This window comes from Castor canadensis, chromosome X (genome assembly GCF_047511655.1).
Source record: "Castor canadensis chromosome X, mCasCan1.hap1v2, whole genome shotgun sequence".
Classification (NCBI taxonomy): domain Eukaryota; kingdom Metazoa; phylum Chordata; class Mammalia; order Rodentia; family Castoridae; genus Castor; species Castor canadensis.
This window is the reverse complement of record NC_133405.1, coordinates 44,464,396-44,487,113: the sequence shown is the minus strand read 5'-3', so window position 1 is coordinate 44,487,113 and position 22,718 is coordinate 44,464,396. Positions and strand designations below refer to the sequence as shown.

At 36.1% G+C, this 22,718-nt stretch overlaps 1 protein-coding gene across 1 annotated transcript in view; it reads right to left on the bottom strand.

Moving 5' to 3' along the window:
* Positions 1–1,045: 1,045 nt before the first annotated feature.
* The window catches only part of Ammecr1 (AMMECR nuclear protein 1), a 114,742-nt gene continuing 93,069 nt past the window's right edge, over positions 1,046–22,718 (bottom strand). The window contains exons 4-6 of the mRNA XM_074063156.1: positions 9,303–9,393; positions 7,804–7,900; positions 1,046–5,550 (exon numbers count right to left, since the gene is read on the bottom strand). Coding sequence (XP_073919257.1) covers positions 5,436–5,550; positions 7,804–7,900; positions 9,303–9,393 — 303 coding nt within the window. The 3' untranslated portion in view covers positions 1,046–5,435. The remainder of the gene's footprint in view (positions 5,551–7,803; positions 7,901–9,302; positions 9,394–22,718) is intronic.

Here is a 22,718-nt window from a genome sequence, read left to right as displayed (position 1 = left end):
ATGAGTAAACCCTGAACTAATGGCTGCCTTAATGGAGTACTAGCCCCAACCACAATAGTCCTGTAGGATTTGAGGTGGCTATTTTTAGCCACCATGGTTGACATAAGCACGTAACACTCACATGGTAGGTACCAAGGCTTTGTGTTATCAAACAGAAAAGTGTCATGTATATATTCAACTAGCAACTAATCCTGAAATGTGAACGATTTAGAAAGAGCCAGAGGTATTTCAATGACGTCCTTGGTGGTAGCTTTTGCATAAAAACATGGGAGGGGCAGCATCTGCCACAGGTAGCACCCCACATGCTCCCTTTCTTGATATAGACTCATATGTTGTGTGTGTGTGTGTGTATGGTACTGGGGTTTGAACTCAGGGTGTCACATTGCTGGGCAGGTGCTCTACCACGTGAGCCACTCTTTCAGCCCTCTTACCTAGCTCTTGAAAGCACACTCAGGCACTTTCTCCCAGCTGTGAACACCAGTTAAGATGGAGGTTCCAGCCTGGCCCTGGCCCAGTGAGTGGAGCCGAGTTTCAGCGTATGGCACGCCTAGTGTACGAGAACGCCATATACTGGGCATTTTCAGTCTGTCCTGTACTTGGACAATGGCCAAGGCTTCCTTGATGGCAAAAGGGTTCCCACCTCATCAGGTGGTTTCCTGTGTAGCACTGGTACTGTTTACCACCAGCACACCAAGGGGACTGATTTGGAAGCTAGCCAGAGAAGGCTTAAGCTCAGCTAAGCTCCCCCACTGGAATACAAGTCATATGCTTGCCTCAGATCCACAGACAGGTTAGATTGTCCAAATAAAGGTTTATCTACATCACCAAGCCAGGATTCAGGACTAGGCACAAGGGTGCCATCTGCCATTCGTATGGTAGGGAGCAGCTGCAGGCAGGCAAGCTTTCCCAAGTGCTATTTGGAATGAAATCCAGATCTGCTACTAACCATACTGTTTTAGTCTTCCCCTGTTAACCTTTTACCAAGAAGTACCAATGAGACCAAGATGTTATGATCAGGCAGGTTAAATAAACAACAAATGATAACTTGGTTTTAACATTTTATTGGGTAAATGATTTTAAAGGCAGTAACAATAGTGTCAAAACTACTACAATATCTTTCCTCAGCCATACCTTACAGACCCACATAAACCTGTTTTTTTCTTTTTGCTCATTTTAATATTTTAAAGCCATACATGTCATATAAAATGCCCATTTCTGATAGTTTCTTTAAACTATTAAGCAATTAAATGTGGAAGGAGGGAGGACTTAGTTATATTGATGGGGAGGTTGGGTAATCTGTGGTGTCTTACTGTAATCAAATACATGTTACTAAGAAAGAGGGAAAAGAAGAGCTACTCCAGGTAGCATTTGCTCATTACAAGTCCCACCATTGCATCACCAAGAACTCATTATGCTGGTGACTGATTCAAAATAATTTTGGGGAACATATAAAACACTAAAATAACTTAGAAACTAGATCCAAATATTTCAAAACTAATCAACTTTGATATACAAAAGCAGTCGGAGGTGGTTACAAAAGTTTATTTTCTCAGTGCGTCTATGTACCAGCGCAGTTACTGGGTCCAGAGCAAAATAAAAGGTTCATTTTCTTCTGAAACAGTAATAAAAAACAAGGAAAACATATCTTTGTATATAAAGGATCAATGCTGGTCTTAAGAATAATGTAATCAGAAACCCTTAAATTGAGAGGCACACAATGGGTTTCTACTTTTTAAAAAATAAAAGGAAAGTCACCAGTTTATTTAAATGGAGGAGGTGTCACACCCCTCAAATAAACTTAATTCAGTTTAACATCACTAGCAAAAATCACTTAGAAACTGTACAAAAATAAAAAAGTTAACACATTTAATCCTGCAAGGTTTTTGTAAGGACTGGAAGGCAGGCTTTTGAAGCAGCATTTGGGCATGGCTGGGGGCTTCTTTGGTTTGATCTAACACACATAAGAGATGGAACCTATTCCAGATGACAGTTTCAAATTTCCTGCACATTAGAAGACAAAGGCCAGTATACAAACTTCTGGTGTGCTGGACATTGGGACCGTATACACTGGACTGAAAATCTTAAAACTGCTTTAAATGGGGTGGGAGGGAAGAAAGCAAGTCTTGTACTTGATCAATTTCACTGACCTTTCATGGTGTGGGAGACTAGAGAGGGCAGTAGCACGTTTCTTGTGCATTCAGAAGGCCACTTGAGGGGTGGGGTGGGGGGCAATTGTTCTTTTACAATCTGGTACCTGGCTGACCTTGTTTAAGAACAAAAAAAAGCCTTCCAAAAATAGAAGGCTTTTGCTACATACCAAAATAAGAAACATACTATTTTTCAAGAGGAAAAATACCCAGTTGCATCTGAAAACAGAAAACTTAAGTGGAACTAATTAACATTTAAAGGGGGCTATGTAAACTCTGTGCTACTCAAATGAAGTTCAAGTATTACTTCTGAGCTGTTTAAAAATCATTGAACTTATACAATATTCTGGTGATAAGAGTGCAATTCACATTTGTGTTTCTGAACAAATAAACCACAACTGGCTAGGATACGACCTGTGCAATTAGAATCTTCATCCGAGTTAAAGACACGTGCTACATATTTCCACATGTTCAAAGTTAATTCAAACCACGTATTTAACAGCTTTGTAATATACAACAAAGATGAAAGGGTCTAGAGTTTGTTTGAAGCACACCATTACAGTTTGTACACCCTTTACACTACAAAGTCTTTTAGTCAACAGTTACTTAGACACAAAAAAATGCACTGTGCATCAACTTGAATACAAAAGAAGACAAAACTATCCTTTTCCCCCAAGCCATGTGGGAAATATTGCTGACCTCGTCCTTTGAAGCCTGCAGGATGGTTATTTCTTCAGTATAACATTATTACACTGGTAAGAAAAATCTGTATAACATCTGCATATATCAAGGATTTAAAAAAATCTGATATGATTTTAGAGTCCGCATGACCAGTCACGTGACCTGCTCAAGATTGATTAGCACCGTTATAAATACATAAACACACATATGTGTGTATGCACGTGTAAGTATATGTATACACACACACATATATGTATGCAATAGATCTTTTCTTTAAAAAAACTTCTAACCATAGGCTCACCCAGGACAAGGAGCCTGAGCCTGTTTAACTGATGAGATGATGGATAAGATGGATTTCACAACAATATTGGTCTATTTTGTCTCTCTTCCATTTGTTTCATTTACCTTTTTTTTGCAGCAAACAATATCATTCATCTTGTGCTCAGTTTCCCTATAAGGGCAAGAAAAGTTTCTATCAGGTAGTCACTTGTTTTTGTACTGAAAGACTACTCCAAAATGCTCCCAAGTAGAAATGACAGGATTCAAAATCTCTTCCTATAGTCCAACAACTAAATTGTTCTGACTAATCTCTAAGTTCAATAGAACTGGCTACCAAGATTGCATTTCAGGCTAGCTAGCAATTGGCTTCTTAGTTAAGGCATCACAACTGATAATGGTTGTTTCAACAATGGATGCTGTGAATGAAGGAATACCATTAAACTTCTAAGAACGCTCATCAAACGCTGAAGTAGTATGCTTTGTCCCCGTAGCAAGCAGAAGGGATTCAATCAATTATCTCATAAACTAGAAAAGGATTTTTGAATTCTGAACTAGCAGTCTGTCACTTGTCACAGCAACTATAAGTATAAGCTATATAATTTCAATATTCAGTGACATTTCTTATAGTTTTAGGATATATATTCTGCAGCATACTTTTATTCATCACTTGATATACTGATTTCGTTTGAAAAAATTATATATATATATTTCCCCAAGTATCTATATAGATCTATATATAAATAGATATATAGATCTATCCATCTCTCTCTCTCTCTCTCTCTCTCTCTCTATATATATATATATATATATATACATATATATATATATATATACACACACACACACACACACACACATACATATATACTACCATAAAATGAAGGTCATCTTTCTCCAGAGTCATCTGTGATTTTTCCTGGGAAAAACTGGAAATTCTATTGACACCAGTTAAGTTCTCTTTATACGCATCATGGGAAGACTACTCCTGCAAATGAGCTGGGCTCTAACTATAGTATATCTGAATGCCAACTCCACTTTTACAGGTATAACGTAACATCTTATGAACATAGTAAATGTGTTTCTATCAAAAGTATGTAGTGCAGAAAGAAATTCAAGCTATTTTATAGTATCTCTGAAACTCTGGTATTATCTCCATGACAGGCAAACATACCTGAAATCATGGTATGTATGAATTTTTCTTTCACTAGATTATCTTTATCATATCTTTAGATGGTAACTAAAATTGTCTCTGGCCAATTATGACTTATTGAAACCTGACAAATTTAAATTAATATAAAATAGACAAATGTCTTTTTGGTTATTTGCTCAAAATAAATTTTTTTCAGCTAAAAAAATACTTCAGAGTAAGGAATTTGTCTAATCTGTTGTTTTAAATATAGAAATGATAAAATTTTATAAGAATATTTCTCTAAATTGCCTTTTTCTAACCCCTCTTAATTCCACTTAATTATATTCTTCTCAAAGGCACTAAATTCTGCATCTGCATTCTTCCTAATATTTACTGCTCTTCAAAATGATTTGTGTAGACTATTTGAAAGGTAGTTTGTATTTTCTTAAAACAGTGTTTTAGTTTGTAAGTTGGTTCTGTAAAGTGATGAGGCAGTCTCTCTTGTCTGTGATAACCAGCACAGTAGGCATAAATGGTTTCTTACTCTCTGGACAAGCCCTATCATGGACCTTTGAATGTGTTCTACTAGAACTAAAGTTCATGTATTTTAACCATAGGAAAAACATATTCTTAAGGTGTGATGACCCAAATACTAAGCTGTCATAGCAAAGGGATTTTTAGGCAAATTCAAGAGAAATATACAAATACCTGAATTTGATATGCAGTATTCCCAAACTCATCTATCAAAAAATAACTATCTTACTGAGGCAAACTTACTAAAGACAAACCTAAATAATATCCTTAGAAACTGCACACTTCCTTCCATCCACAGTCAAAAGAAGGAAGAACGAAAAAAGAAGAAAAGGAAGGGAGGCAAGAAGGGCAGAAAGACAGAAACCTGATTGAGATAAGAAAACAAAATTCTATATAATATTGTAAGGAAAGAAAACCCCAAAAGTTATATATGCTGCAAAAAAAAATCAATGACCTAAAATAATAAAACAGGATCTTCTGAACAAATGCCACTTTCCTACCCGTTACCATGATGATCTTAATTGATGATGTCGATGCTTCACCATGGCAACGGAAACTATCATCATAAAATGGTACAGTAAAAGAGATAGCTAGACCAAGAAGGTGTAGGGTCTCCTGGGAAGAGGTCTGCAGAGAGGCCCAGTGACTGGTTGTGCGGCTCAGTGTCAGGAATAATGGTTGTATGGAGGAAGAGGATGCCCAATGCCATTTTGGAAGTGATGATGCTGGCGATGAGCAAGGTATTCAGCATAACTCAAGGTCATCTTTTCACTACGGTACCTGAAAAAAAGTCAGGGAAGAGAACAGTAATGTCAAGAAACGGGTGACATGCCATTGTCAGAGCTAGGAGGGACTAAGATGATTTTACAGATTGGGAACCGAGGTCTAGAGAGAAACAATGACTTGCCTGAGGTCACACAGCTAGTAAGTAGCCAAGCTAAGATCATAACACAGGAATCCAAAGTGCTTTAGGAATTTTATAGCCCCTTTTGCCCTGGTTTTCAAATAGGAAGGAGTAGGGGAGAGCCAATCGTTTACCATCATATATCCATCTTATTCACTTGACTATTTTTCTTCAGATATCTTCCATCTTTCCCCTTTCTCTGTTTTAACATTCCTTTCTCTGTTTACACATTGCCATTAAGTGATGACTATTCTTAATACTGGTACCCGAACCTTCTCTTTTCCCCATGTCTACCTTTCTTTTCATAGCCACACTTCTCAAGAGAGTAATGTCTAGTTTCTACCTTCAGCTCTCTTCTCACACACTCCCTGGCTCAGTGTTCCTTGGTTTCTGCTGCTACTCCTCCATAGATATAGCTGTCAGAAGGTTGCTTGATTCTGTTTGACCTTTCCATGATGATAACCATTTGCCAGTCCCTTTCTGAAGTTCTCTAGTCCTCTGGGATCTCCCCCTGTCACTCAGATGGCTTCTTATCTCTTTGTCCTCCTACCTCTGCCTTGAAGGATTTTCTTAGTTTCTATCTTTAGTTGTTTTGACATACTTTACCCCTTTCAATGAACCTAATCCTTACAGATTCAACTATGACCTCTTTACAAATAATCCCAAGGCATCATCTCTAGCCATGAGCTCTACATATGCCCATTTTCAATGTCCTATTAGACGTATCTATATAGATATCCCAGGAAGTACTTTCAAATCCACAATTGATACATAAGCCTAGGTCTTCTCCTGTGGTCCCAACCTTCCTTCAAGAGATGACTTTGATCTCTTTTAGCTAGACTAAACCCTTGACTTCCTTACTTCTAAATGATGACCGAGTCCTGCCATTTCTTCCACAATATTTTCATATCTGTCCCTGCCTTTCTTCCCATCCTATTGCCACAGTTCTAGTTAAAGGCCACAACTTTTGGGTTGCTGAGACAGATATTATCATCATCACAGCAATGTCTCAGCTCATTTTCCTGTTTCCAATTCCAATTGTACACTTCTCCAAATATAACTGTTTAAAACCCTACAATGGCTACCAAATGCCTATAGAATCAGGCCTAAACTTCTTAGTCTAGAATGCCAGACCTTCTGTGGTCTGAGCCAACTTACTTCTGGGCCATATTTCTTCCTAATCACTGTCTGCTCTAGGTGCACTGAAAGACCAGGCAAACTAGACTATTTCACATTCCTTAGAACTTGCTTTGTACTTGCCATGTACATGCTTCGACTTACAACACCTCCAGGAAATCCCTCTTCCTCCTTCGTCTTCCACCTGTGAAATATTCAACCCATACTTCAAGCCCACCCCTAATCCACCTCCTCTTTGTAACCTTCTGTTACCCTTTCACTCCTTCCTGGGATTCCACTTTCCTGGCTTCATGATCTTACATCATCCATCATATTCTGCTTTATAGTAATAATTATTTTTGGACATGCCCTTTTATTCTCCTTAACTACAAACTCAGAGAGAACAGAGATGGAGCTTTTTCAAATTTGTAACTGCTCAGAGCTGAGAATAGTCCATTTTTAGACTATAGGTATTCAATTCAGTTCTCTAGAACTGAAATAAATGGAAACGGCAACCCATTTTCCTAAAATGCTTACTATTTTCCTTTAAAAAAACCTCTCTATTATTCCATGCTAAAAGTTATTTAGTATTCAAGTTTAGCTCAATTGTGTTTCTGAACAAGTTTTTATGGTAGATTTCTATCCCTGCCAAAATTTTAAGCTAAATTCAAATTTAAGGACTGCTTATCTGGGATTCTGCTAGATAATGTCAAAAGCTAGCAAATAGTTAATTCTGGTCCTTCTCCCAATAAGGGAGTCTAAAATCTCAGAGGGCTTGTTGGTATAAAATGAGGCTAATCACACAGAGCTAAAGATGGGAATGATGGCCTCATAGATCACTCAAGCTTTCTGCCAAGCAGAGTTTTATTGTATCCATCCTGTGTCTGGCCCCGCCATACATTTCTACTGATTCAGAAAAAAAAGTAGTATAGTTGAGACCAAAGAAATCAAAAGATTATAGGCATGCACTTGGAAATATACTAGTTAGCATTAGTGGGGAATGTTTTCTGTACCTGGTCAGTTTTATGGTTTTCCTGAATTCATTAGTAATCGGAGCTTTGTATCCTCCTTTCCTCAGTAAGGAGTCTATGGTCTGAATATGGTCCCATCCTGTGGAGAGTCAATTAGATAAAATATCAGTTAAGCACATGTCACAAGCACCCTTGGTTAAATACAAAATCACTTTGTACAGGTCAGCTATCACTGTCACCAAATGTCATCATCTCCTTTGGTCCTAAAAATAATCATAAAGAACATCTAAGATTTCATCCTGTACAGAAGCAGGTTCATCACCATATACCCTAAATTCTAACTATCCAGAACAATGTCTAAAGTTTACTTCTTTATTTCAACCACATTTGAGGTAAGGACCCTAAGAGACTAGCAGCAATTGCTCAGTCATGTCTCTGTAACAAACCACAACCAATATACTATCCTCTAACAATGACATCTTCAAAAGAGGAAAAAGCCTAAATGTCATTATGACAACTCAGTCATATTTAGGACTCTCACATTACCTCATTGTAATTGCTGGTCTTAATGATATTTTATGTAATTAATCAAGTATATTTGTGTACAATATCCTAGGTCATTTTTATTGGTCTCGACATACATGGTATCCTAATGTCTGAGGCCCTCTCTCTCTTATGTACACTTTATGAAGTCACTGATAGTGCAGGATGAAGACATTTTCTAAAGCAACCCAAATAAATCTTCATATAACTGCCTTAAAGATTAACTTTCTCTTTGGGGATTCAATGATACTAAAGCTGGCTGTTATATACCTCACATTTATATGAATATAGGAAAACCAAATTTTAAATGCTTTCTCATGTGAAGGAAAGCTCTGTAAAATAAAAAAGATATTCAATTCAGCTAACTGAGAGTAGACTTTGGTAGTGGCTAGAAAGTACAAAATTCTAGAGTGAAGTTAGTTTGTATTGCAATGTTGGTTCATAAAGGTCTATGTTATATTCATGAAATAAGAAAATGTTTGTTGATTAGGAAATGTAGACAAAGCATACAAAACAATTATACTTCATATATTCACAATGCTCCCAGTATTAATGGGAAACCTGCAATTTTAATATTATCAGAATGAGTAATGGCAACCACCTACCTAAGAATGAAACATTAGATTCAGACAATGATAGTGAATCGTGTGGCTGTCTGTCAAGCTAAAGGCTTATTTATGCCGTAAGACTACTTATAGCACAGTGGGATATGGGAAAATGGCATTTCAAATTAGTAGCAAACTCTTGCCTAAATAAAGCTCAACTTTTATAAATCTTTGCTTTATAAAAGTATGCGTTTATGAGTTTATCCTGTCAAACTCTGGTGCAGAGATTCAGCTTTGATACAGACATTGCAGTGGCAGTGTTAGAAGAGTCACTTCTTGTAATTTGACACTGATCAATTATCAGACATAACTGCAAGGTCAGATATTGCATTTCAATTTGTCTACTTGTTTAAATTCTTCATCAGATCACATGAAATAAAGTACAACAATGACCTTGCTCCTTTGCAACCTCCGGTAGGTAGGTGGCGGTGCGTTTTGATCCTTTTTCATTGATGAATTCTATTCTAATGCCATGTACACCCACCTGAAAGAAATTGGCAGTTTTATTAGTACAGTCTTCTTCATAGAAACAGAAATAAAAAGTTAAAATGTAACTTCAAGAGAATGTGGTTCTTCCTTTTCTCCTAGTTTTTGGAAGTGCATATCAGTTTTCTCCATCCAAAGCTTTGACTTTGGATTTGAAAGCCATTACTATGTCCATAGAGACTGAAAATATTGATCTGTATATGCCCAACATGTGTTGGGCTACGCTATTCTGGTTTGAAAACTGGAACAACCATTCTGGGGTTGTGCACAGAGGAAGACCAGTTGGTGGCAAGAATTCTACCCCAACTCCCAAATTACTACTCATGACAATAAGGAACTAGACAAAGGGAAACCCCTCTCAAACTGTCTGGTCCCTTTCAAACACTGATTTATATGTAGGCAATCAAACAACTGTCAGACAAAACTGAAAAAAAATAAGGAAAACAACCAGACTGGACATCACATGGTACCTTTCAATTTAAGAGCAATAAAGACCAATCACTTTATGGCAGGGCTTTTTTTTTTTATTATAGTTTCTCTATAACCTAGCACAGAAACCAATGTAACTTTTTAGAGAGCCAGCTGTTCAGTATGGTATGACCATAGACCCAATGTAGCTTTTTAAAGTGTACAGCAAACTTTCTACAATGCCACATATTAGTAGTCTTCTGAGTAAGTATGGACGATTTCTTGATAATGCTTTCTTAAAAGTACTGTGATTTTCCATTTTATTAGCATACAATCAAAAGGAAGCTGTCCTTTCCCCTCATTTCTCACACAGAATAGCGCATACAGCTTAAGAATGACCACTCAAAATTGTTAATTTCTTTGTAAACACTAGTAATAGAAATGAAATTTCAAAAGCACAATCACCCCATTCTGTTCTCCCAAATCTGTGGCTGTCTCAGATCAACAGTTCTCAAGTGGGGTGTCAGGTTGTCCAAGATTCTGGAGGCCAGATGTAAGACAAGATGAATGCTATTCCCTAGAACAGAACCTTCTTTTCAGAGCAGATGAGTGAAGCCATAAATCCTTATCCATTCTATGTGTATAAATGTAAAGATCTAGAAGAAGAAAACAGGTCAATGAAAACCTCTTGCTGAGTCTATCCTTAGCCTGAAATTTTCCAATTTTTTAGGAATAAAAAATCCTCTAGGAAATCCATTTCTTTCTTTCCTTGGGTCTTCTTCACACATCCATCCATAAGAGCCTGTCAGATCTTCTGAGAACTTTATGTTCTGTATTAAAACATATCTGTGGCTGCTTCTTCTAGCTATTTAATATCAATAGTCTTATGATTCTTCTGCTAAAAATGCAATCAGAGCAACTATTTAAACAACTAACACAATAAGGCCTCCCAGACCCTGTGGGAAATGAGTGTGGACAGCTGAGAAGAAATACGAATGCTTAGCTATCAGGCATCTCCAGGATAAAAGGGCATCTACTAATGTCCCCAGCGCCTGACATAGTACTGAGGCAATGACAGATTTGCAACACTTGTGGTATACTGATTTCCTGATCATTGACTTTGACATTTTTTTCTTTGATAATATCAGATTCTTTCTAATTTGTTTTTTAAACAAGTAATCTATGCTCTATCATTCACCAAAGTGATTTTTGAATCTTCAACTCTATTTATCAAAAAAGTGTCATGTTAAAATTGAAAAGAATTGTGGTGTTTATTAAGATGTCCAGTCAAAATTGTGAGGGAACGAATGTATCCCTATCTGTGAGATGAGAGTGTCAGACAAAATAAGTGAGATTTGACTCACATGGAGTGGGGGAAGGGGCTAAATAGTTTACCAAAAACGCAGTATGTTTCATGCTTTAGCAAGTATAGTTTGGAAAAAGAACAATTCCCCAGGTGATTTTTATTCTACTTGAACTAGATAACCTCTAATAATCACCCTCATTCTGACAAACTATGGCTATGTATTGGGAAAAATGATTAAGGTAAATGGAGGGGTAATTTAAAAACATAAATCTTTTCTTCATAGGAGTACATTCTGTGTTCTTCAACAAAAATGTCAGAGATTTTAAAGCCTAGTAATTTAACAATTAAAAGAGGCTAAGACTAATTGTATGGTATGTGACTTATACATCCATAAAGCTATTTATATGAGGTTAGAACAAAATCAAAGGACATGCTGAACAAAATAAAAATTAATCATGAATAAGATTGCTTTTTTTTACTTTTGTATTATGAAAAGGCTCCACCATCAAATTTGATTTTAAAATAAAAATTCTCTCATTTTGGTTTTGTACTTTTAACTCTTTTCTGGGTTCCTGTGATTGTGAACAACTGAAAGCCCTTATAAATATGGCGATTTTAAAGTGAATGCTTTGTTAGAAATAACTTTTTTTTTACAGGTCAGAAATACACTCCACAAAGCAATAAAGCCCAAAGCAGAGTGACTCATTTTTTCAACTAATAGAATCAGGGGAACAGTAATAACATTCTTAACAGATCAAAGCATAATAGCTTTTTGTCACCTGTCAAACAACAGTATTTTCTTTACTCCTAAGAAACACAGATGTCACCAAATATTCACACTGCACAATCAAAACAGGGTAGAAGAAAATGCCCTGCTGTAGAGAGTGACCAATTTTGGCCATCCTGTGGAAATCACTGGCTTTGTAAATTAAGTCATCTCCACTAAAATGAGCACCAAAATGAAATCCATATTGTTTCTGGGAGGCATATGTCACAGCTGCAACTCCAAAATGTAACCCTTGTGCATAATAATTGAGTCCTCCCTTTGACAGATTAGAGAATCCTTCAGTGCAGCATCTTCCCAAGAAGCAAAGGCTATAGATGCAGTTATTAGGTAGATAAAGGATCAGCTCACTAGGGAACTGCGATTCCTTGAAGTAAATCTGCTCTAAAACTCCATCACATGAACCCTGTATTATTAAGGATGGATAAAGAGACAGCATCTAGGAAAACTATGCCACCAAACATATCTCTGACTAATCTTACCACTACCCAAAGTACAGCCAAGTGGGCAAAAACTGGAGATTTGAAAATGTAGCTTTATAGGATTCTGCAGGTTACTTTCAAAATTATTAGAAGGTCTGAGGAAAAAAATGCTTTCACGGTCCATCAGCCATAACAGTATTGTTTTAATCAAGACTGTACTTTTAGTAAGCAGAGCTATAAATCAATTCAAATGGTAGTAAATTAAATGTAAGACTTATAGATAAGAGGATATGGAATTAAACAGAGCTCTGTCTAAGAGTGCTGAGAGAACATTTAGATCAGTTCAACAGATTCCTATTTCATGTTAAATGAAAGCCATATTAATTCTGAAGCATTCCATAAACAAGTGATTTTTATTAATATTATAAAATCTTTTGTTTTTTTTAAACATTGTTCAGAATGATTAAGTATCAAGATTAATGTCAAGACCCTTAAATATATCTTGATTATTCTGGAACTGATCATCCAGTTTGGGGATTACTCATCCCCAACTCTACCCTGGCCTCAGCTCCATCCTTTTTACTCTCTTGTCCATTTCTCTATTTGCTCACTTCTCTATCAGAGAGTATGTGGGCACAGAGAGAAGAGATACACACAAATTAATCAATTTTGCTACATAGTAAAAGGTTTGGTAGGAAAAGAGATTATAAATAATGGCTAAAATGAAGCGCTGAGACTGTCTGCAGATTTCATTTATCCTTGTTATCTGGCCCCTTGTTAGAAATGTGGCTTCACTTAAAACTATTATCCTCTAATGCAGTGACCCTCAACACAAGAGCATTTAAAAAAAGTGGCCTCTCCCACCCCATTATAATACATGGTTCATATTATTTTCCTCACAATTGTGTAGTCAAAACGTAGTATTACCCTCGTCTATCTATAAGGCAAGTGCTAGTCCTGTAATCCACTAGCAATACAACAAAAGAGTCTCACTTTTACTTGTGAGCCTAATCAGCAAGCCAACAATCTGAACAGGTTGAAACATGTAAAAAAAAAAAGTCATCCAGCTAAAAGCATAAATGTGTATAAAGTGTGCTCTGCCAAAGTAGAGCAGGCTTCATGCAAACCTTAGCCCATTTAGGTCCACAATTACCCCACAGTCCTGACACTCAAAGCTAAATCTGCTCCTGTTCGTACTGGAACAAACTACTTCACCAGGTGGCATCTTGTCTTAGCCAATACCAGTTAGTCTCATCCTTCCACATTTTCAGGACCAAACGCTGGGTTTCACTATACCAGTATGGCCATATCTACTCTACTCATTTTCAGTGAATTCATCTTGAAAAACAAAAATATCAGGAGGTCATAGAATCAAAACTTTTTTGACATGCCTTTTTGATGAACTTATTTGGCAAAACACACTTAGTTAATTAACAACACACCCATTCACATAAGACTAACCTGCCAGGCTCAATGTGCCAGTGCCATTGAACTGAACGAAAGAACTTGGTTCCTAATCAGAGGAGCCTGGATGTTCGGCACACACCCGAACCTTTTGCGGCTGGCCTCACTGAAGACATGCATGTGCTCTCACAGAGTACATGAGCGCAAGCCCAGGGTACCATGGACAGAAGCAAACACCGGATTGGACAGTCCATGAGTCTGGCCCAGAGTCGGATGTCTCTTACACTCTCAGGAGGAAAAGCCGTATGTGCTATTTCTCAGACAAGCACAAAACTCAAAGTGCAGCACATTGCCCTCTTGCACTCACTGACTACAGCGCCTTCTTCCTCACTCCAGTTCAACATAAAAAGAGGAGACTACTTCAAACCTAGGGCTACTCCATGTTGTGCTTTTGAATGATAATTCTGTGGGAAAGAAAAATTAAATTTTTAATTGCAGAGGCCGACAACACTTTGTTTAGATCCTAACCGACTTCTTTCCTCAAACCAGATACCATGAAAAAATAATTTAGACTATATATTATCTAGATCTTCCCATCAAATCCTTACAGTTGTGGCTGCATCACCTCACCCACCAATTTGAGGAGCAAGTCTGAAGTTCTATAGGTATCCATCTGATTAATGTAACCTCTTCAGAATCTGCCCAAATTGTAAAATTTAAAATATTTCTGTAATTCAGCTTGAGTCAGTAACTCACTTTTGTAAACCTAACAACTGCAAACTTATTTTTGTTTATAAAATTATATATAGACTACACACACACACACACACACACACACACACACACACACACTTTTTCCTTAGAAAAGTGTAATGGAAAAAAGAAAGATGATCTGTAACCCTAGTACTACTTAGAAATAATTCTTACTTTAGTGATTTAAGAATATTTTTCTCTTGAACCAACCGAGATACTACCAAGAACTATTTCTTAGGCTGTTTCTATCGATTATCTAACCAGTTCTTATAGCTATCTTTACCTACAAATATCCCTTGAGAGGCTTTTTAGAAGAAATACTAAAAACATAAATCAAAAGGGATAGTTGATTACAAATCCATCACTTGGATATAAGTAACCTTTCAACATATTCTACTATAAAAACTCTCCATCATCTACCTCAGGTGAAGGATGTTTTTTTCTTGTTATTTTGTGAAAACAACTACAAAAGTCTCCCTGACCAAAATACATGTGTGGTTCTGCCCTAAAATCCCAGCAAATTTGTCACCTTTAGCTTAGAAATTAGTTCAGTCTCCATAGACCAGTTCTTGGCTTTTACAGAGCTTATCAAAGGACAATTAGCACCAATTTTGATTCATGTAACACTTAGACATCTTGTCAATCAGGAACAAGAACCTGCCAATTTAATCACAAAGACCACTGGATAACAATATAAAATTAATTTTAACTAACAGCTGACACATGACTATAAAATACCTGAATTATCTAATAATCACCCCCATGGACTTTCAAAGAATTAGTAAGATTTTAAATAAGGCAAGGCTAACGAAGAGGTGCACTGAAAAGCTATGAAGTCAAATATGTTTATACATCATTTGCAATGAAAGAAACTGTTCTTACTCGAAGATTTTGCACAGAACAAGTGACAGCTTAGAGTGTAATTAAAGAAAAAACCCCAATTTTCTGTAATGATTAATTACAATGAGCATTCCATAAAAATCGAACATCCTAAAACTTTCCAAGCAAAGTTCAGGCAACAAAGGTGACCTTAAAATAAAAAGCTTGCTTTTCATCAAAAGACAGAAAAATGCATTTCTACCATTTTTTAAAAATTGGAATAAGGGAGTGAATTTATACACAAGAAAAGTTATAAGATTTTCTCAAAACCTACAGATGTGAGTTAGTTTACTTTTCAGAGGCTGGGAGTAGGAGGCAGAACATCTCTTGGTCAACATACTTAGTATGAAATAATGTTTGCCTGAGGAGAAATTAATAAAAATCTTTTAATGTTAAAATTGTACATTGATTATCTGACTCAGTATGGTTTAACTCAGTCTATAAAAGAGATTTGCTCCAAAAAAGTTATGTGTGGGTTGAATTTAGGCAAATGAATTAATATTGAAATCATGAGGAAGACTATAATAAAGAAATCCTATGGTGAGTCCTTCTGCAAAACAAAGTGTGTACTCATGAGGTGGATAATCCCCCTCTAATGTATTTGTTTCATTTATATTTGAATATATAATGGTGACTTAAAGCAGGGGATGATACAGTAATAAGATGGAGGAATTAAAGGTTTAGAATATTTTCCTTGGGGTGGGGGGTAGGGGGGAGGTGGCACAAACAATGTATACATATGTAAGTAAATATAAAAACAATAAAAGGAGAAAATTAAAAAAAAGAGTATTTTTCTTCCTAAGCAATTCTTTTGTGAAAAGTATAGAATGTACAATTTTTTAAATTGGACTTTTTTCACTTTTGTTGCCTATATTTACATTGAAAATGGCCATTTTTAAAAGGTCATATTCTTATGACTTCTAAATGGCTACTGGTAATTCATTCTCTGGATGTGAAATGAAGCAGAAGCCATTTTTAAAAAGGTAGTCTCTCACAGAACTAGATTCTATGAAGAGTCCAAAGAGACCTTAGGTATTAATCTTGTCCAACTTTTTCTGCTTTCTGGTGTAGAGACTAAGGTCCAGAAAGGTCACAGAGCTGGGCAGTGGCAATCAGCAACAGAACCTGAGTCTCCTTGTTCCCAAAATTCAGCAGTGTTTTTATTACATGCTGGAGACAGACAGACAGACAGACACACGTACAAAAAGGAATAGAATGGAACTGCTAGGGAAGGAACAAGAAAACAGTTTGTGGATTCTGGGGAAAGAAGCACAAAAACATTCCCCTACCAAACACCATACTGAGAGGAAAGCAGGAAGTGACTGCAGGAGGCTGTAGAGTGAACTAAGCTGCTCGCCTCACTAAGGGTACCAATGGAAATTTTTTATGCACTAAATCACCTACTCAGAATTTTAACTTTATTTGCTTCTCCACTCGGCTTCTTATACACTGCCTTGTTGATGCATAGCAAATTCTTTCTAGATGGCCAGGAAACATGAACCATTCATTTCCCAATGCTCCATAGCCCAAAAACGCATTTAAAGTAAAGCATCAAGACAGAAACTAAACTACCCATAATGATGTCTTACTCAAAAATCTCAAGGTCCCTGGGAAAATTACCATGAAGAGCATTTTCTAAATCCATGAAGCCCCTGTTTTTTTAAAGTCAGGAATATTAAGGCAAAATAGAGGCAGAACATGGTGTATACCATAGTTGGGAAAAAAAATAACCAAGGACAGAAACTGAATATATACATGCAACTTCAAATCATTTCACTTGGTGACTTTGTGAGTCATGCTAACCATCTGGGTATGAATGGGAACTCTGTTTTCAGTGGTACATTAACAGGAGCTAAAAAAAAACCACAAACCTTTATGGGGAGACTGAGAGTAAAAAAGAGAACATTAACTTCTAAAGCGTATGAGAGATAATGATGGTAGCCAATTTATTCATCTCGTCTGTTTATTGTCATGAAGGTTGTTACAAAAGCTCCCTATTATTAACTGCCACCAAATACATCAGAAATGGAGCTGTGGTTGCTCAAGAGGTGTGTGTTAGAGGTGGCTTTTAAAGTGAAGTGTAGCTCCCTAAGTACTAGGGGTCCACAAAGCTCATGTATAATGGCAGATGCTTTGGTATGTTCAACACAAAGTAAGACTAGGGACTTGGGGTCTAGCTTTGTAGTGCAGGGACATATTCTGGAATCATATAAGAATCATACTGGTCAGCCCCACCCAGCATAGATTGACTCATACAAGTGTTGTATACTAAAAAGGAACCAATACTCTGTCTTAGGACCATGATGTATCACCCAAGTAATAGCTGTATGGATAAATGAGGTACCAGTGGTCTAGGGAGCCTAGATAGAGGTAAAAATGTCTTCAGATTTGTAAACCCTATTGGAATGAGCTAAGCATCTACTTCAGAATACAGAAAACATTCCTTCATCATACCTTCAAATAATCTTCTCTCTAAAGCTAGAAGTAAAAGATGGCTGATTATAATTTAGAAACTATTTTGACTTCTGTCAATGACATGCTACATTAAAATCACTGGTAGTATACTTGTCGTACAAGTTCTTCTACAAACCAAAAGCTTATTCATTTATATCATCCTGAAAAAGAGTGGCTATGAGATGACACACCTAGAATCACCTCTCAAGTCAAACTCTACCCATTGTTATGTCATTAGCTTTATATCCTTTCAGATTTTTTAAAAGGAAACATGGCTCCCAAACTGTTTAATTACACTAGTTCCAGACTATGTGTCATTTTGGAGAGCTCCAACATGCTGCATAAGCTTTTTTTTTTTCTTTCTAAAGTACCATGTCTGTCAATTATTCTGTCATTCAGAATTAAGATAATGCTATCAACTAAAGAATGCAGAACAAAGGTAAAAAAAATTTGTGTTCAAACATAAGACAGATGATTTTGGATTCCTCCCAGGGGAAGGAGGGCAACTGTCCTTCTTTAACAACTGTTTTAGCTTTTTACATAGATATGGTAATGTATCAGTTAGTGAATATTTCCCCCAGTTATTCACTCTTCATACCTACCAGGGCAATAAGTAGATCACGATGTGGGCAATGACCAGCAATTCTTGCAAACGGGGAACACTGCTGCAATTTGTCTTTATACCCTTGTGTGGGTGGTTTTGTTGTCTGTAATGACTACTCTGATTCCTTGAGAGGCTATCCATAGACATTCACTTTAAATGTTATAATTACTATTTCGAGAAAAAGAATTTGGCAGTTCTGGACTCAGGTCCTTATGTTTACCAGAGGCAAGCACTCTACCACTTGAGCCATGTCCCAGCCCTATTTTGAGAAAATTTAACATATGGAAGCACTACTGATCATTCTGTCAATTCAATACCGACTTGAAATTAATTACGTCCACTTGTGAAACCATTATAAAATACTCCTTACATTATAAAAGAGAACAAACTCTAAAGCAACTGTTATTTTTCTACTAACTTTCATTATAAAACTAGAGACATGTTACCAAAGAAGAGCTTCAAATAGAATGTGCTAAAGTTAACCTTGGAAGAAAAAGACAGTAAGATGGTAGCCAGCCCTGTGGCAGTCCATTTGTTTCTCAGTCATCTGAAAATTAGATGGCTATTACCCAGATCATGTTCTACATTCTCATGACTAAAAAGATATCTTTCTTGTTAGTGAAGTTACTTTCCTCTACACTTTGGAACTTCTAGACTTTGTCCTCTTTCTCTTTGATCTGGACATTTTTGTCTCTTTAATTAGAGATTCTATTATAATAACACACTTCATCAGTAGGGGATCAAATCTCAAGCCATACTTCCACTAGAAAAGCCCTATGTTATAGGCTTTTGCTTGTATAAAACATACTCATTATCTACTGTCAAGGTTAAAATTCTCTATTAAATTTCTGTTTTTTTATCTTCTTGTTTTACCTGTGACATAAGCACATATGGAACTTTGCATTTCAGGTTAAAATTAGATACTTATTGTGAATAGGATATTTTTTGATGGGATAAAAACTTGCACGTATTGACAGTGTGAAATTTCTCAAATTGAGCTATATACATTTAAAATGTAGACCGACTTTTCAAAATGGAAAAAAATCACAATATAACTTATTTACATATAAAGGTAAACCAAAAAGACTTCCCTAATCTTCTTTTAAATAATAACTGCATATTCAGTATGATCTTAGATAACCAAATATGCTGAGTTATTGATATAAAAGCCCAGATAAAGAATGAAGAGAAATATAGTTGCCTGTTGGTATCTGTTTGAGAACTGGTTTCAGAATCTGCATAAGGATACCAAAATCAAAGAATGCTCAAATCCCTTAATATAGAATGCCAGAACATTTGCATATTACCTATGTATATCCTCCAATATACTTTAAATCATCTCTAGATTATTTACAATACATAATACAGTATAAATGCCATGTAGAAAGTTGTTATAATGTATCATCTAATGAATAAGGACAAGAAAAAAGTCTCTATATATTCAGTACAGGAACAATTTTTTCCAAATATTTCCAATCACAGTTGGTTGAATCAAATGCATGGAAAAGCCATAGATACGGAGGTTCAGACTATACTCCAAAATGTTAACGGTAGTTATTTTAGAATGGTGTCATTACGAATGACTTGCATTTCTTTATACTTTTTGAGTGTTTGTAACTTTCTTTTTCAATAAATTAAAATTACTGTGGACAGTCTGTGCCCATGTGTAGATTTATTTTCCATTTTTTATTGTGGTAAAATACACATAACATGAAATTTTCCATTTCAATTATTTTTTGAGGCAGGGTCTCACTATGTAACCCCAGGATGGCCTTGAATTCACAGTCCTTCTGCCTTTACCTCTTGAGTGCTGGGATTACAGGCATGTACTACCATATGCCCCCATTTGAATAATTTTTAAATAACAATTATTTTTAATAATTTAACTTAGTAACAATAATACATGACACTCATTTATTTCATACCGTGCACCATTTGCGGGGGCATGGGACTAGGGTTTGAACTCTAGGCTTCATGCTATCATCAACCATTTTAAGCTCTCCATGTGCATTACTTCCTTTAATTGTCACAAATCACTGGAGGAATCCTGTTTTACTCGTTTTACTATTGAAAGACTGAGGCACAAACAGGTTAAGTAAGTGTCCAGGTCCACAGGAGTAATGGAATAATTTTAAAGCATATAATTCAGTGACATTAAATACATCTGCAGTACTATGCAACCACAACTACTATCTAATTTTAGAACTTCTTCATCACTGCAAATGGAAACCTTGTACCCATTAAGCAATGACTTCCCATTCACCCCTCCCTCAAACCCCGGCAAACACTAATCTGCTTTCTTGATCACCCCTCCCCCAAACCCTGGCAAACACTAATCTGCTTTCTTTCTCTATGGATTTGCCCATTCTGGGCATATAAACAGAATCATATAGTATGTGGCCTTTTGTGTCTGGTTTCTTTCACTTAACATAATGATTTCAAGGTTTATTATGCTGTAATGTGGATTAGCACTTCATTTCTTTTCATGGCTAAATAATATTCAGTTGTATAGATATACCGTATTTATCCATTTATCTACTGATAAACACTTGGGTTTCTACCTTCAGGTTGCTGTGAATGCTTTAAACATTTATTTGTAAGCTTTTGTTTCAACACCTCTTTTCAATTCATTTGGGCATATATCTAGGAATGAAACTGTATCAGTATATATAATTAAACTATCGGTATATGGTTTTTTTTTTTTAAGATCTCTAATTCTACTTTGGCACTCTGTGCTTAAAGTAGCAATGCGTTTTCAGAATTATCAAAGACAACCCTTAGAATGTAATTCACACAGTAATACGTTCTATTTTTAATCACAATGGTACATTTAAGACCAATTCATATTCTTGCAGTTAAAAATAGTTTTTTAATAGTAATAATGGGACTTGAATGCAACAGGAGCAAAGTGGGGAAGATAAAGAAGGAAAAGGGAAATGGAGAGAATACTGGAGGGTGAAGAAGATACATACATGTGTATGTGTGAAGATAGTATAATGAAACCCACCAAATATTGTTTTTTTAAGGGGGGAGGAGGGAAGGGAGTTCAGGAAATATAATAGAGGGGGATGAATTAGCTCAAAGTACACTGTATATATCTACGAAACTTTCACATGAAATCCCTTTGTGCTATTAATGAATTCTAAATAAAAATATGCAGATGCATACAAAATATAATTTTCACCCTTACTCTTTGAGAATGAATTTCTCCTAAATTTCAAGTTTCTTACTTGAAACAATGATGAACTAGCTAGAAGGGATAGTCTTTCCCTTCTAGCTACCTAATGCACTTTCAAATGCTTATATATTAAAAGTATAAAAACTTTGCTTCAACAAGACAGCATTACTTAATAAAAACAAATATTTAAGCTCCAAACAGCATATTAAATACACAAGACCAAGCAGAAGCAGTATAGAACCTTTTAGAAATTCTGCTGCCAGACAGTGACCAAAAAGGTTACACCTTTAAGACTGCATAGTACTAATTCTTATCTGTACTTCCCACCTGCCTAACAGAAAACTGATAAATCGCATGAATATAAATTTTGCTGTAGATAGTGCTTGAAGTAGACTAAAGAAGATGGCTATATACTATGTGCTTATTCATACCTATTTAATAGCTGTTACATTCTCCCTTTTTCCTTCCCCTGAAATACATGCATAAATAAAATTCATATAATATGCACTCATGAAAGTGGCACACAAATGTATGAGCATGTACCCAAACTGTACTTTCAACTCAGAGGTTGCAAGTAAGAGTAGAAGTGTTTTTGTAGCTTGGCTACTCTTTAGATATCAGGCTTTACCCCCCTGTTATAACTTCCCCCCACAACCATTACACATTGTACCCTGTAATTGAGAAAGCAGGAATAAAATTCTAGCTAGAGAAAAGGAAACAACAGCTTTAAAACAGTAAAAGAACTATCTAAACTATAATGTATGTCAATAAATAGGGGACATGATTTGGGACCACTTAAAAATAAACTACTAAGGAATATTTCCATAATATTGTGAAATTCTCTTTAGGAAAACCAAGGGCCAGGTGTGGTGATTCAAGTTTATAACCCCAGCACTTGGGAAGCTGAGGCAAAAAGGATCATGAGTCCGAAGGCAGTCTGGGCTACTACATAGTAAGACCCTGTCTGGAAGGAAGGGAGGGATGAAAAGAGGGCATAGGGGAGGGTGAAAGGAAAGAAGGCCAAATAGGAACTACAAAACATAAAAAACAATGTGGGAAATTTTAATCCTACAAAAGGTTTTACACATACTAACTTTGCTAGGAATCAACATAATCAAATTATTTTATTTC